Source organism: Spea bombifrons, chromosome 13, assembly GCF_027358695.1.
Source record: "Spea bombifrons isolate aSpeBom1 chromosome 13, aSpeBom1.2.pri, whole genome shotgun sequence".
NCBI lineage: Eukaryota > Metazoa > Chordata > Amphibia > Anura > Pelobatidae > Spea > Spea bombifrons.
Window position 1 is genome coordinate 11,668,206 of NC_071099.1, and position 14,692 is coordinate 11,682,897.

Sequence of the window (14,692 nt, forward strand, 5' to 3'; positions counted from 1 at the left end):
ACATGCGATATAAATGTCAGATTATTACAGAAGGTCGGCTAAACTCCCCGAGGGATTGGCTTTTTAGGGACGTACCGTTGAAGCACTGGATCCATTTTCGACGCTCATCACGTTGGCCTCCAACATCAAACATACTGCAGCAAAGGAAAGGAGATCCATTCATTGGTACAAGAAAAACACCCAGTTACAGCTAAAAACAGGGGCGCCGCAAAACAAGCCAGAATTTAACTTACTGAAAGTTGACTTTGTCCACCTGAAACTTTGTTTCAAATATTCCTGATGTCAGTACCCTGCATCGCAGCAAGTCCTAGAACAGAAGAAACAAATGAGACCTTTCTGGGCACGGAGACGCAAAACAGAACGTTGCGCCTCGAAATCCAGTCCGAGGACGTACACGAGATCTTATTCAACCTTAATGTCCTCAATGACCGTCATTGGCTTAAAACCGTTTCAGGCATCAATGACCAGGAGTTTCCTATATGTGCTCCGGCCATACTAAGTAGCTGGAAAAGATCCCACTACTGGAAACGCGTCATGCGTGTACGGTCCTACGTATGTTCAGGCTACGTGCAAAGGGACTAGTGACATACAGCAGATGGCCTTTACCTGATCGCTTGGAGTGTAATCGTTCTGCTGCACAATGTCAATTTTGTCTAGAAAGCTGGGAAGAAGAAACAAAAACACAATCAGTTTCCAGGTATAAGAGCCCCCCGATATTTGTAGCAATAGCGCACCGCACGATTGTAGCAATAGCGCGCCCATGTGCTCCATTATAGATTAGAGCATGTAATGCCATGTACACACATGCTAACCCCCTACACTAACACACGAGGTATAACACTATATGCTGACACACACTCACGCTAACACCATACACTAACACACACACTAACACTAAATGCCAACATACACACATGCCAATGCCATACTGCAACATACACGCTATCCACACTCGTATCCACATACTATACACATAACGTGTATTAGATGACCCTGCCGGGCATCACCCCCCCCCCCCAAGAAAGCATAGGGGGCCGGATTTACACTGGTGGTCCTGGAAAGTTTTTAAACAAACAAACGCCCAGCCCCCCCAGCATAGTTTTAGGTTTTTTTAACCCTATATTGACAGATCAAAAAAATGTTGCATGAATTCTCGGGGACGGCAGCAGAGCCGTTACCGCACAGACTCCGAGATGGATACGTTGTTACACCTCTGCTTCCGCTAGAACGCTACAGCTTATCTAGGATTTTGGGGTAAAAAGCGCAACAGGACTGACACTACGTTTACAAAACACACGGATCGCAACCAAAGCTTCAAATTCAGTGGGGGGCTGGGGCCACATTCGGACACTTTAATCACCACGTCAGGCCTAGGCAGCGTCTGTAGATTAAAACTGAAGGCCTTTCCAGTATCCTTCGGTGATGGAGGGGCTTGGAAGAAAAGCCCCCACCAGGTTAAAAACCCCAGGTACCTGGTCAGAAAGCACATTCCTCCCACGTGGAGGCAAAAGAAAGCGTTCTCGCCTCATTATGATGTTTAATAAAGAATTCATCAGATGATGAAGAATAAAAGGAATCCTTTAGAAGAGCCCAGAGAACGTATATTTTACCCAAAAGCCCAGACCCCCCCCCCCAAAAAAAAAATCGCCACGAAGGAAACGCTTGAAACTCATGCAGACGTGGATCGACGTTCCCTCCGCAAGACGGCGGCCGGTCTCGAGTCGGACGCGTTCGAGGATAAACCAACTTCCCCGGTTTTACATTACAGGCAGTCCAGAAATAGCTTGCAGCCGCCCTGGCCTGCGGCTCGGTTGCCATGACAATGAGACCACATTTCTATAAATAGGCCGTCAGCACTAAGCCTTGTGAGAGACATCTGGAGCGCGGCCAAGCGGCACAACAAAGGCTCACCGTTTAGGTGCAGACACAGAACCGTAGCCATGCACAACCACACACACAGACGCATACACGCACACACACCCACATATAGACACACGCCCGTACCCACACATACAGGCGCATACACACACCCACACATATATACACACAACCAACATGTGCATACACTCACCCACACATATACATACAGGCATATACACGCACACCCGTACCCACACATACAGACAGACACACACACACACCCGTATCCACAACCAACACATGCATACACACACCCAGACACATACACACCCGCGCACGCACATACACTAGTCACGTGTATGTGCAGGCCTTGCGGAGCCAATCAATCATGCAATGATTCAAAAGTGGACCTGAGCCTTTTAGCAGATGAGAAGTTTTGCTCAGTTAGGATCTGGTTAGGGACACTGTTTTGAGCGATTAGAACGGGAAGGGAACTCATTCCGGACTCCAAGGAGTTCTGCACGTTCTGGCCAAACCTACAGCTTCTCGGTTCCAGACCGTTAAAAAGTTATCGGCTCACGAGTTAAACACCATGACTGCTGGAAACAATGGCCGTCGGACCGGTCCGACCGGCGTTGGAATACAGATGTATCGGCTTACAACAACCAAGGGGCCAGGAGCCTTCACATGTATTCAGGGAAGAGAGCGAGGTCAGGAGGGCAGCTTCCAGCATAGAAAGCACAGCCGGTGCACCTAAAGGGATCCCCAACACACAAACCCACAAGGCAGGTTTTCATCGGTAAAATAAACAGCGGCAGGGCCCCGGGGCCCTTACAAGAGCTCACACACGGAGCGCATCATTCCGACCGGCCCATATAAACCACCGGTTCAGGTCATAACGTACTGGATGTGAATGAGCGGCGTGCAGCAAGACCGTAGAATCTGTAAAGCACCAAGCAGCCTGCAGGCCCCCACAGCGCTACACCCCACCACGAAGCACACACCCTCCACAGCACTGTACCCCACCGCGAAGCACCCCCACTCCAAAGCCCACCACTAAGCATCCCCCTCTCCACCACTGCAGCGTCACTATAAATAGCCCTGCTGGTTTTTGGCCGCTGGAAGTTTACATAAAGCTGTACGGCAGGAGGGCCCCGCTGCAGCGGCTCTGAGAAGCACGCAGTCCTCCCGCAGGCTTAGGAAGAGTAACCCCGCTGGGACGGCAGGCTTTCTATAGTGAGAATAACCATATGGCTGGCCCTAACCAACCGCACGCAGAATGCCCACCCGGCTAGCACTGCCAAGGTAAATTATATCCGGGTCTGCCCTGATCACCAAGCAGCACACACTGGGGTAATACAGGCCAGGTGCCCCCTGTTGGGGCACATTTTGCCAACACACAGAGCTCAGCGCCTGGACTTCATACACAGAATCAAGTCACTTCCACACAGAACCGGTTCAAAGGAATCTTCCATTAAGCAGGCAGGGGGGGTTCCTGGCCCTCGGTGCCACCCTGTGGCCGGTCCCTGGGCCACCAGGCGTGTTTGGTTAGACACATACGCCATCAAATCACATTAGGAAGCAAATAGACCCCCCCACACACCTGCAAACACAATGCCACGCGGTCCATTATAAAGACCTTACATTTAAAATCTGGGAAGCCTCCTTAGCTGGGCCCCTTCCATCAGGAGGAGGAAGAAAAATGGAGATTGCAGCAGCCAATAGCATTGCATCTGAGCGATCAGCTGTCATGACATCAGCCAGAACAGCACGAGATCCACCCAGTGCAGAGGTTTGCACGTCGCAGGCCGTGTAGCTGCTATCGAATGGTTAGCTCTGCAGCCGGGGCAGATCCATGACGTCCATCAGATCGCAGCGCACACAGGACCAAAAACACCCAAAACATCCCCCCAAAAAAACCCAGCTCCTTCCACCCAAACCGTTCAGAAAACAAACAGATGCGTCAGCATTTAGCAATAAAATGTGGAAATCGTGCCCATTTCCACAGGGATCGGTAAAGCAAAAAAGGTGCGCCACGGGCCCCCCTCCACCGCCAGGTGCGCCACGGGCCCCCCTCCACCGCTACCCCACCAGGTGCGCCACTCACCCCCTCCACCGCTACCCCGCAGTCATTGACACCCAGCAAGCTTCTCGTAGAAACATCCTGCTTTGTTACAGGGAAGTTTGAATACGTCTGTCTGGAGATTCCACCAGAACAGGTCATATGTGGGACAAAAATGTGACTTAATTTGCCCGAGACTCTGCTGCGTGATCCCCACGGCCGCGCCGAGAGCAGCCCACAGAGCCGCGAACAATCAACGCTTTACACTCGTCCCGCCAAAATGCGCTTCCAGCGGGAGAGACACGGGCCTCGTCCGCTCAACTGCGAGCCAAACCCAGAGCAGGCAAAGATAGACCTTCAGAAACGCGCACGGGAGGTCGATCTCTGTGCCGTAAAGAAACCTCTCCAGGGATTCTAGAAATGGGTAAGATTACCCGGAAAGCCAACTAAAAAGCTGGCCGAGGGTCATGGTATTTCTACTTCAGCAGCGGCTGACTGGCAACATTTTTTGGCCAACCCCGTTTTAGAGTATTCCAAAAATAACAGCATTTTCTGGAGAACACTGAAGCCGGATACAGTTTATATTCAGTATTTAGCATTAATAGCCCAAAGCGGGCTGCCGCAGGGCTACCCCCCCATACAAACAGGAAGTCACTTACTACTGCGCGCAGTCGATCAGCTGGTACTCGTTGGAGCGCTCGTAGCACGCCCGCACTCCTTCGTCTTGCCAGAGGGTCTTCGTGTGCTCGTAGAACTCCTGGAGAAAACGTTGAGCAGAGGGTCGCACGTTAACGCAACTCTGAAATTGGAAAAGGGGCCACACAAAATTTTACCGCCGATAAATCTAACGGTCGCCTCGTGGGAGCCGAGATCAGTGTCCGAATGTGGCCCCCTCTCCCACCGTTACAACGGCTGTCTGAACCAATCAACAGCCAGCAACTTAACAAAAGGGGAGATTTAAAGGGAACCGCGGCCCCCCGTAAAACATACACATCTTCCTTGTTTTCATGGAGTCTCCTGAATTATAAAGGGGAGAATCAACAGGCTCACCCCGAGAGTTATTGAACCCCAGAAAAGGAAGCCGAGCGGGCAGACTGATTGGCGTGTGCGCCGGCGCATGTTCCCGGCAGGGAGACGCGGAGGGGAGGGGAGCGAGGTTTCCGTCAGAAGAATGCTTTCTTCTAAATAGTTAGCATTTGGCACCTCGCGGCACTGGTTAGACTGGTATGAAGCGTGGGTGGAAGACGGAGGGTTCGTTTATTCAGACGCTGCGGACATTAGGGACGCGCTTTACTGGAAGCGGGACCTCAACTGCCCCTCGTTTTTACATCTTTAGGGAGAATTCTATCTCCATCGGCAAAGCTGGTTCATCCTACTATTTATACAGAGCTTCTCAAACCGCTTTCTACGGCACAAACTAGGGGAGGCTGCAGTAACGGAGGGCAAGTTTCAAACCATTTCAGTGCCAGATGTGTTATAGACTTAGATAACGTTAAAATAACCCACTAGGTTGAATGCTTCTAAGGGGTCACGTGCTCCTTTTGGAGACCCCCGACCAAAAGGACACCATTTGGACAGCTCTTCAGTCGCCACAAATTTATTACTTTAAAAAAAAAAAAAAAAGCCTAAAGGCTGGAGTTTTGGGGAAGGTTTTCCACATTTATACACCCAACAAACGCAGCATCCTGTGGGTTTTCTTAAATAACAATTTGCCGTGACATGACACTTGTCCCCCGGCAGCACTCCGTGCAACGTCTCCTGGGCTAATTAGATTCAATTAGTTAAAAGAAAAAGACTTTATTTACGGCGTAGGAATCCCTGTGTGCAACCTCAACGGCTAAACACTTACTAATCAACTCCCAGCAGATCTGAAGATGAGCGAGGCGTCCCGGATCCCGGGAAAGCAAAGAGTATACACTATATATTCAGTACAGGAGAGAGGTGCATGCGGCACCATAGAGGACCCCCCCCCCTCTATCCCCCAGAGAGCACCCCCTCTATCCCCCAGCCCCACAGAGAGCACCCCCTCTATCCCCCCAACCCCACAGAGAGCACCCCTCTATCCCCCCAACCCCACAGAGAGCACCCCTCTATCCCCCCAACCCCACAGAGAGCACCCCCTCTATCCCCCAACCCCACAGAGAGCACCCCTCTATCCCAACCCCACAGAGAGCACCCCTCTACCCCCCCAACCCCACAGAGAGCACCCCTCTATCCCCCCAACCCCACAGAGAGCACCCCTCTATCCCAACCCCACAGAGAGCACCCCCTCTATCCCCCAACCCCACAGAGAACCCCCTCTACCCCACGCCCCACAGACCCCCCATCTATCCCCTCTTCCGGGTAACCCCGACGAGCCTTTCCGAGTAGCGCGCCAACGTTCGGCACACCAAGGAAAACGATAACGGAGCTGGAGAAGGTTTATTGCGCTGGGAACTTACCGGGGAGAAGTCAAAGTCCTTGTGACTGGGGAGGTTTAGGATGTAATCGATTCGGAACTGATTATCCGGATTCGCCAGCTCCACGGGGGGAACCAGGTTTCCCATGGCTGTGATTATGGTCTAGAAAAGAGACAGAACTTTTAGTAAGTCCGGACGTCAAAAGACCGCTTTCCCCGTTTACGAACTATTCGTAGGAATCGGCCGCTTACCTCTATAGCTTCTTTAATGTTGTTTTTTATATCTTGCACTTTTATTTTCTTTTCCCTGTAAAATAAAGGAAGGGGTGTTAATAACCGCGACTCCTGTATCCTGGGAGGACAGAAAAGGTTGAGACAGATTTAGAATACTGCCGGGCCGGACACGTTCGTGTAGAGGTAGTCATACGGACCCGCGTTATATGTTAGGAGCCAGATCTAAAAGTCCGAGAGCCGCGGCTGCTGTGTTCCTGGAACCTGCCGAGCCCCAGGTTACCAGGAGATCTAGCTGGTGGTTCTGATCCATTGAACGGTTAGCCTGAGCCCAAAACTGGAAAGGGAGCGGTTTATATGTTTTGACCGCAGCCAATAAAGCGGACGAGCGTTGGAAAGATGTGGCTGTCATTTTGGGTTTTCCCCCCACAGTCAAGTACATGGCCCGGCGATCCGAACAGCGGCAGAGAAACAGCAGCCTTTACGGGCTGCGGGAGGGCCGATAATCGCACGTCGCCATCTACCAGCGGGACAGGACTAACCGCATTTCGCAATAATGCGGGGTTCGGGGACTAAACGGAGTTCACGCTCAGACCCAGGAAGGGACGAGCAGCACTCGACGGCCGCAGCCAAAGATCTTCCAGAGCAGGTTTTCGACTCGATTGAGTATCCGCGCTGGAACGAAGAGAGAGACACACTGTGTGTGGGAGGATGCAGACGGCAGCGACATACCGGCAACTTCTCTTGGCAGATCCACCGGTAAAACTATATCAATCTGTGCACCGGGAACAGAACACGAAACTGAAAAATACTTTAACCCTTTCTCTTACACTCACTACAAAACCAGAGCCGCAGGTCACAAACCTCCCACTCGCCGGCAGAGAAACGCACGATTTGGGCGCCGGACCCCGCGCCCCATGGCCACATGTTTCCTGGTGGCAGTAGGAGTGCTGAAGCTTATGGGGTTAATCTCCGTGTTCCATATAAAACGATACAGGTTTGGCAGAACGCAGAGATTACTGGCGTGATTGAGATGCGCAAATATATTCACTAGCCGCTGCGGCAACTTAACGAGCCCAGCAAGTTAGTTCGAGAGAAAAGCCACTCGGCCCTTTAGACGGCATTAATATTCATGCTTAAAAAGGAAACTCAAGCCACCACATGCACTGTGATGCATACGATGGCTCAATAGTCCCTTTAACATACAAAAGGCTCAACGAGCCGTGCCCATAGGTTGTTATTTTTCTGCCCAGCGCGGAGATTTAGCAAATTGTAGAATAATAGGATTCTAGGGCAAAAACCCATTAGGCATTAGGGCAACTCCTGCTATCTGAAGAAAGGTAGTAGAATCACGGAAAGGCCTTTGGGGGTCACCGCTTGCGTATGGCAGGTCTTGGGTGCGTTCGCGAGCATCGTAATTTAAGTTAATTAAAGTCACCGGAAGTCCTCGCCTCCAGTCTGACCGACCGCGAGACACGTCCAGCCGCGAGACACGTCCAGCCGCGAGACACGTCCAGCCGCGAGACACGTCCAGCCGCGAGGATGAATTTCCGGGGAAACACCCTTTTTTGCCATTAAACAGATCACCAAATCAAAAGTAAAACCAAGACGGAAATGGCGTCTACAAGAGGCGGACTCTCTAAAAAGGGAAAGACCGAAGGCGACGGCATAACTTTTATACCAAGAGATTTGCGTGTGGGCAGCGTGGCCTGACACCTATGCGCAAGCAGCGCCGACGTGTAACCGGACACCTATGTGCAAGCAGCGCCGACGTGTGATTCCTAAGGCATTATTTTCAGGTCCTTTTCTTTCTATATTCTGTGAATTAGTAGAAGTTGCGGATTCAATGCATTCACGGCGATTTGGTTGTCGCAGGCGGAGCGTGGCTTCTCCCCCCGGCGGGTCGGCAGCGTCTGCGTTATCAGAGATCCCCAGTAACGTCCGAGTCACGGCAACCAGACGAGCGTTTAGTAGATAAGATCCCCACCCTGTTTTTTTTGGGGGGGGGCATCAGTAAGCAGGGAGTTTAATAAGATGATGGTATTTCGGGACATTATACGACAAATGTTGGTTTCCATACAAGCTGGAGGGGCTTCCAGATCTTTAAGTGCAGTTAAAACCCGCACCAGCAAGACACATCAAGGAGGAGACCACCGATCACGGACGGGTAAAGAGGACATCCTTGGGGGGGGGGGTTGGCGAACGCTCGTTCTGTTCCACGGCGACCCAGAAAGACCGGCTTCCATCAAACAGATTTTTTTTATTTCCTTTTGGAGGTTTTCAGCCACCTTAAATAGTCCGTTTCCATGGAGCGAGTAAACAGATGGAAGATTTGCTCGCAGGAGTTGGCAGGACTTCTTTCTCAAGCCGGGGCTCTGGTTATTATTGCAATAAAAGTCAAACAAGCTTTAAAAAATACGCAGTTTGCAACAAAAAAAAAAAATAAATAAAAACATCCTCAAAAACTACAGGGACCCTTTTTAGCTTGTTGCGGGGGCTCATTTAGTGGCCCACCAACTATACTCTGCGGTCTCATAAGCATCGACATAACCAAATGAAGATTTCCCATAATCCTCCTCTTTAACACCCCAGCTGGCCGATAATCGCATGATCTACCCGGCTGTCACCGACGACCCACTCCTAAAGCAAAACTACCCCAGGATGGCGAAGCCATTCAGACTGTAAGCTCTTCGCTAAAGATCTCCAACGGGATAACCGAAGGAGTTACTCGCATGAAGAGTTTCGTACGCCCCTCGGACCCAGCTGCAGGATCCGGCCGTCCTAACACCCGGAGGGCACGGCAGAAAAGCCAAGTGTGGTTTTAAAAGGAAGCGGTATCAGAAGTTTCAAAAGCTGCGATCCAAGATACAGGGAAGCAAAACCTAAAATAAACGTACCAACGACAAGTCAACATCCACCAGTGTGAACTTCCACGCACCGCGACGGAACGCAAGACTTTAAACCATAGCGGAAGGTCATTTACCGCCGCGCCAGCGATGGCCTAATCCGGTCCCGGCACGGCTACTGAACCGACAGAGGGAGACGGCATCCCCGCATCCACACGACTGGCCGGCATCCCCGCGACTCGCCGGCATCTGCACAAACCGTGCGTCGCTCCGCAGCCTGGGCATAAAGACCTAGAGTGCCGGGATCGACACATTGCCGACATTAGCCGAACAATCCTGCTGACTTCTTCATATCGGTCACGGGATTGTAGAACGTGAGCTTGCAATCAATTCACGTCCAGGTCCAGCGATGTTGGTTAGCGGACCCGCTCCGGCGGAGACAGAGAGATCAGGGGTAACGTTTAATCTTTACAATTAAAACAAAGCTAAGCCAATGTCTCCCAAACCGAGCGCGAGGGACGCTCCAGATCCACCGAGGAGACGCCAGGGAAATTACCAAAAGCAGGAACCAGGAGGCGACTGATCCTCCTGCAGGCGATGGCCGTTCGGCCGGACGGGTTGGTAGACAATTCTCGCTGCGCGTCAACATCAAAATATCTGGCTCCGGCACCACATCCCAAACACACCTAATGGCCAAGCAGCACACCATATAAAATACCAAATAACCAAATATCACCAGGACCCTGCCGTAAATAGTCGTATGGATGTACGCGCGCTCGCTCACACTCACACCACTAAAGGTACTTACTCGGCATTAAATCCATTCACATGAAGAATCCTCATCTGTTTCACGATTGTGCTTTTTCCAGACTCTCCCGCACCTATAAAAAAAAAAAAAAAAATTATAAATTATCATAAAAAAATAATAAATAGTAAAATAATCCAGTGATTCGTTAAAGTTACAGTTTGGGTATAAAGATAAAGATTTCTCTCCAATAATTGTTGCAATAATAATGCTAACACACAAAAAAAAAGTTCAAGCATGGGAGAGTTTGTAACGCCGGGTCTGCAAAATCACAGCAAGAAATGTAAATGCCACAAAGGGAGGTCGTTACCTTTAACCCTTCGGTGAGGATGGGGCTATAAAATACAGACCTTTACATTCAAAACCGACCTACCCTCCTGGTATAAGTACATTGTTACAGAATATGACGGCACCATATAAAACAATAATAATAATAATAATAATAATAATAATAATGTCTCCAGTGCGCTCTTAATTCCGTTACTCCCATCAGCCCAAGCCGAGCAGGCAGCGGCACGTTATTACTTCCGAATTACACGGACGGTGCGGAAGGAGCTGGAATATTTTGCCGAGACGCGGATCGCCAAACTTCCAGTATTTTAAAAGCAAGACATAACGAATCATGATCAGAGCCGGCCTTCGCAAGCCAAGCTAAGCTCGCTGCCGCCCCAAGCCGCTCTCCGCATTATATCACCGACCGTAGAATAAGATCCGGCCGCCACGTCAGCCTCTTACCCAGCCTTTGTACGGTGCTGCGTAATAGGACGACGCTACGAGGATACCAAATAAAACCATGTGTAACGATGGCTAACAGCAGGATCGGGGGTCAGCAGCTCAGACTGCGGTTCCAGCGCTGCCGCGCACGGAATGGATGCACACAAGGTCCAAAACACCGAAGTGGAATACTAGCCTTGGCGGACGGTTGGCGCTCAGGGTTTCAGCAATGCGTGATGAGGGGTACCTGTCCATGACACACCTGCTGTTACTCCCCGAAAGGTGCTACGCAAAAAGAAACAGCCTCATAGTCTTCCGTAAAAGGTACCCGGCCAGCAGGGCCATGTGTGGGAGCAGCAGTTAGTCAGGTGCTAGAAGACACCACTGAGAATGGAATGCTGAGACGGATTGGGGATAAGAGACATGCAGGGTAGGAGGTATCTCCGTGACCCCCATCCGCCCCATTGAAAGGCCCGTCCTGAACATTACGTCCGTCCGCAGCAGTAAAAGGGCCATTGTGCTTCATGTAATCTTATCAGCGTCAGAGGAGTCCACCAGCGTAAAGCAGTCGTGTTTGCTGCCGCCGGCAACTTTTAGAAGAACGGACAGACTGTTAATCCAAAGCCAGGAGTAATGCGCTCTCCCGCGCTCCCCGTGCAGGTAACAGACACCGGGGGAATGGAAGCTCGGCGGTAGGTTGCTATTAACACGTTCTAGAGGCGGTGATGGGGAGCCCAGAAACAAGATCAGGGTCAGAACATATAACGTGTAACGGCAGACGACAGGGTAGCTCTGTGTAACTTTGCACCCCGGCACAGAGATAGCATGTTCACGGTGCGTGTGCATGTAAATTCCCAAGGGTGACACATTACAAAAGCAGCCCCGCACACGCTATCTGGCGACACCAAGCAAAATCATTTAAAGGGTTACTATTTTATGACAATCTAGAACAGGTGAGCCGATAACGACTCCTGAGCTCTATCGCGGCGCTCCAATCTTCTAAACTGAATCGCTAAGGAGAACTTATCCCAAGAGCTCAATTCCGGGGGACAAATCATTCTCCGGACCACGGCTGCCACTGAGCCGGGGGGGAGGGGTTGCTTTGCCCCGCGCAAGCAAATCGGCTGGGCTCTCGAGAAAAGCCAGGCTTCAGGTTGGTTATTTCCAGGACCCAACTACCTACCAGCGAGAGTCTCAATAAAATCCCTTTGGTGGTCCGACACCAAAATCACAGCGGTCTGTCACGCCAGACCCAGCTCGGGAATACAAATACATCGGAAATAACCATTAGTCCAGACCACCCAAAGCTCTCATCCATAACAACACAGACATTGGAATTTTTGGGACAAAAATTCAAATACCGGAAGAAAATTGTTAAAAATGAGGGTTTGCCAATGAGACCGATCCACCGCCACGTACAGTTGGACAGGAACCTGTATCCATCTGTATTCTGGAAAGGGATGTGCAATTACACGTGGCTCCATAACCGGGGCCCCTGTGCCATCACCTCCTCAGTGGGTCCTGGTAACAGAGTAATGTTATGCGAATCAGCCATTGGCCTGCATCTCGTTGCTCGCCTAGACAAAGCGGGTTTACCTCAGAAAGACAGACAGACAGACGGACAACCTGGGAGAGCTGGTGGCCGAGAGGTAGGTGGAAACGCCACCAAAACCGTACGTGGGGGAGAGACAGACGCCGGGCTTTATATCTGATCTACACACTGCTGGACCGGTCAGTGTCTGCATCCCACGAATAAATGGCAGAGACAAAGACTACGGGCGATCTGTGGCCACCAAGCGAGCGCTCCGGGCATGTTTAGCTTTATACACCCGGCCACTTTAAGCCTGAAACTCAACTCCGCGACCAGAAAACATTAGAAAAGAAGGAGAACTAAAAATTCCGCCACGGCTGGACACGTCTCGTGGCCCCTCTCGATGCATTGTTTTTTCTTATTCATGTAATGAATGGCGAGGGACGTGCAGCCACCTCGCCAATAAAACAGGACAACTTCACACCGATGTCAACAATCTCGGTGGCAAAGGCTTTCCTCGCATTAGATATTACGTCTAAGGAGGCGGTCAGAGGAGACGGGGAGGAGGAGGTCAGAGGAGATGGAGGAGGAGGTCAGAGGAGGAGGTCAGAGGAGACGGGGAGGAGGAGGAGGAAGTCAGAGGAGACGGGGAGGAGGAGGAGGAAGTCAGAGGAGACTGGGAGGAGGAGGAGGAAGTCAGAGGAGACTGGGAGGAGGAGGAGGAGGAGGTCAGAGGAGACGGGGAGGAGGTCAGAGGAGACGGGGAGGAGGAGGTCAGAGGAGACGGGGAGGAGGTCAGAGGAGACGGGGAGGAGGTCAGAGGAGACGGGGAGGAGGTCAGAGGAGACGGGGAGGAGGTCAGAGGAGGAGGTCAGAGGAGACGGGGAGGAGGAGGTCAGAGGAGACGGGGAGGAGGAGGTGGTCAGAGGAGACGGGGAGGAGGAGGTGGTCAGAGGAGACGGGGAGGAGGAGGTGGTCAGAGGAGACGGGGAGGAGGAGGAGGTCAGAGGAGACGGGGAGGAGGTCAGAGGAGACGGGGAGGAGGAGGAGGAGGTCAGAGGAGACGGGGAGGAGGAGTTCAGGGGGAGACGGGGAGAGGAGGAGTTCAGAGGAGAAGGAGGAGGTCAGAGAAGATGCGGAGAGTTAGACCCGAAGGGCAGATTATCTAAATGGGATATACCGTCCGAACTCTTTAACAGCCACTCTGAACTAAATATGTAACCTTGTAACTGGTGCTAGACTCGGCGCGGGACAACCCCCCCCAAAAAAAAACGTGATTACAGATTAAAATTAAACCCGGGACAGGTTAAGGCACGTTCTGCGATCCAATCACATCATTTATACCTCTTAATTGCTAAACCATTTTAAAGAAATCGATGAGATTGAGATTGTTTCTCTGCTGTAACGATTAAAGTTTTCCTTGTTACGGGTCCACATATAGAATTTGACGTCACGACCACGACCCAAACAGCAATCAGAAGTAGCTTTACCATGAAGTTAACGTCATAATTCATTTTAAATTCTTCTCATTAACCGCTTTTAATCCCATTAATAGACGGCGTGGGGTCAGCGGGTCATACCATTCGTTATCTGTGGGACTATCCAGTTATCGCCATCAATGTGCCACATAATCTGGGCCTTCCAATTGGCTATCTGATTTTATTTCAGCCTATCGGAAGCAGACTAAACCATTAACAAGGAAGGATCTCCGCGTAATTCACCCAGTAAAAGCTATGACATCACTTTACAAGCCCCTCATATTCAAGGTTAAAAAGTATCATTTTTTTCCCCAAATTCATTGAGATGATTTGAGAAAAGAAAAAAAAAATGGAACAGACTGAACAGAAATGAACGTTTTGGAGATTACACGGGACACGCGTCATAAAGCAATTGGCACATCTGACCCGTCAATATGGGGGGGGTTAAAATGAACCACGGCAAAGCGAAGGGTAATTAGAAGAGTGGAAGCCAAAGGGGCAGGAAGGGTGTAAATGGTAGAAGTGTCAGGGGTGGGATAGGGGTACAGTGGACCATAACGCTAAACCAGCACAGGGGTGTCAGCTGTGTGGTTTAATGTTAATAGTATGAATGAGCAGAATACAGAGGGGGGGGGTTACAAACGGTGGCTTGGTACGAATGGATTGACAGGCCACCAATGCTGTGAAGTACTAGAGTGCTGGGGGGGATTTAGAGCAGAAGCACAGTTTGGTTACTGATGGTCAGTCTGGGGGTGACATGCGGCTGA

General features: G+C 50.9%; 1 protein-coding gene across 4 annotated transcripts in view; it reads right to left on the reverse strand.

Moving 5' to 3' along the window:
- Positions 1-14,692, reverse strand: part of GNAS (GNAS complex locus) — a 33,744-nt gene that overhangs the window by 1,668 nt on the left and 17,384 nt on the right. For 2 of the 4 annotated variants that reach the window (XM_053453177.1, XM_053453179.1), the window contains exons 2-8: positions 10,206-10,278; positions 6,573-6,627; positions 6,364-6,483; positions 4,582-4,721; positions 607-661; positions 234-307; positions 76-134 (exon numbers count right to left, since the gene is read on the reverse strand). In XM_053453177.1, the coding sequence (XP_053309152.1) occupies positions 76-134; positions 234-307; positions 607-661; positions 4,582-4,721; positions 6,364-6,483; positions 6,573-6,627; positions 10,206-10,278 (576 nt within the window). The remainder of the gene's footprint in view (positions 1-75; positions 135-233; positions 308-606; positions 662-4,581; positions 4,722-6,363; positions 6,484-6,572; positions 6,628-10,205; positions 10,279-14,692) is intronic. The other 2 variants (XM_053453178.1, XM_053453180.1) reach the window with 1 other exon arrangement.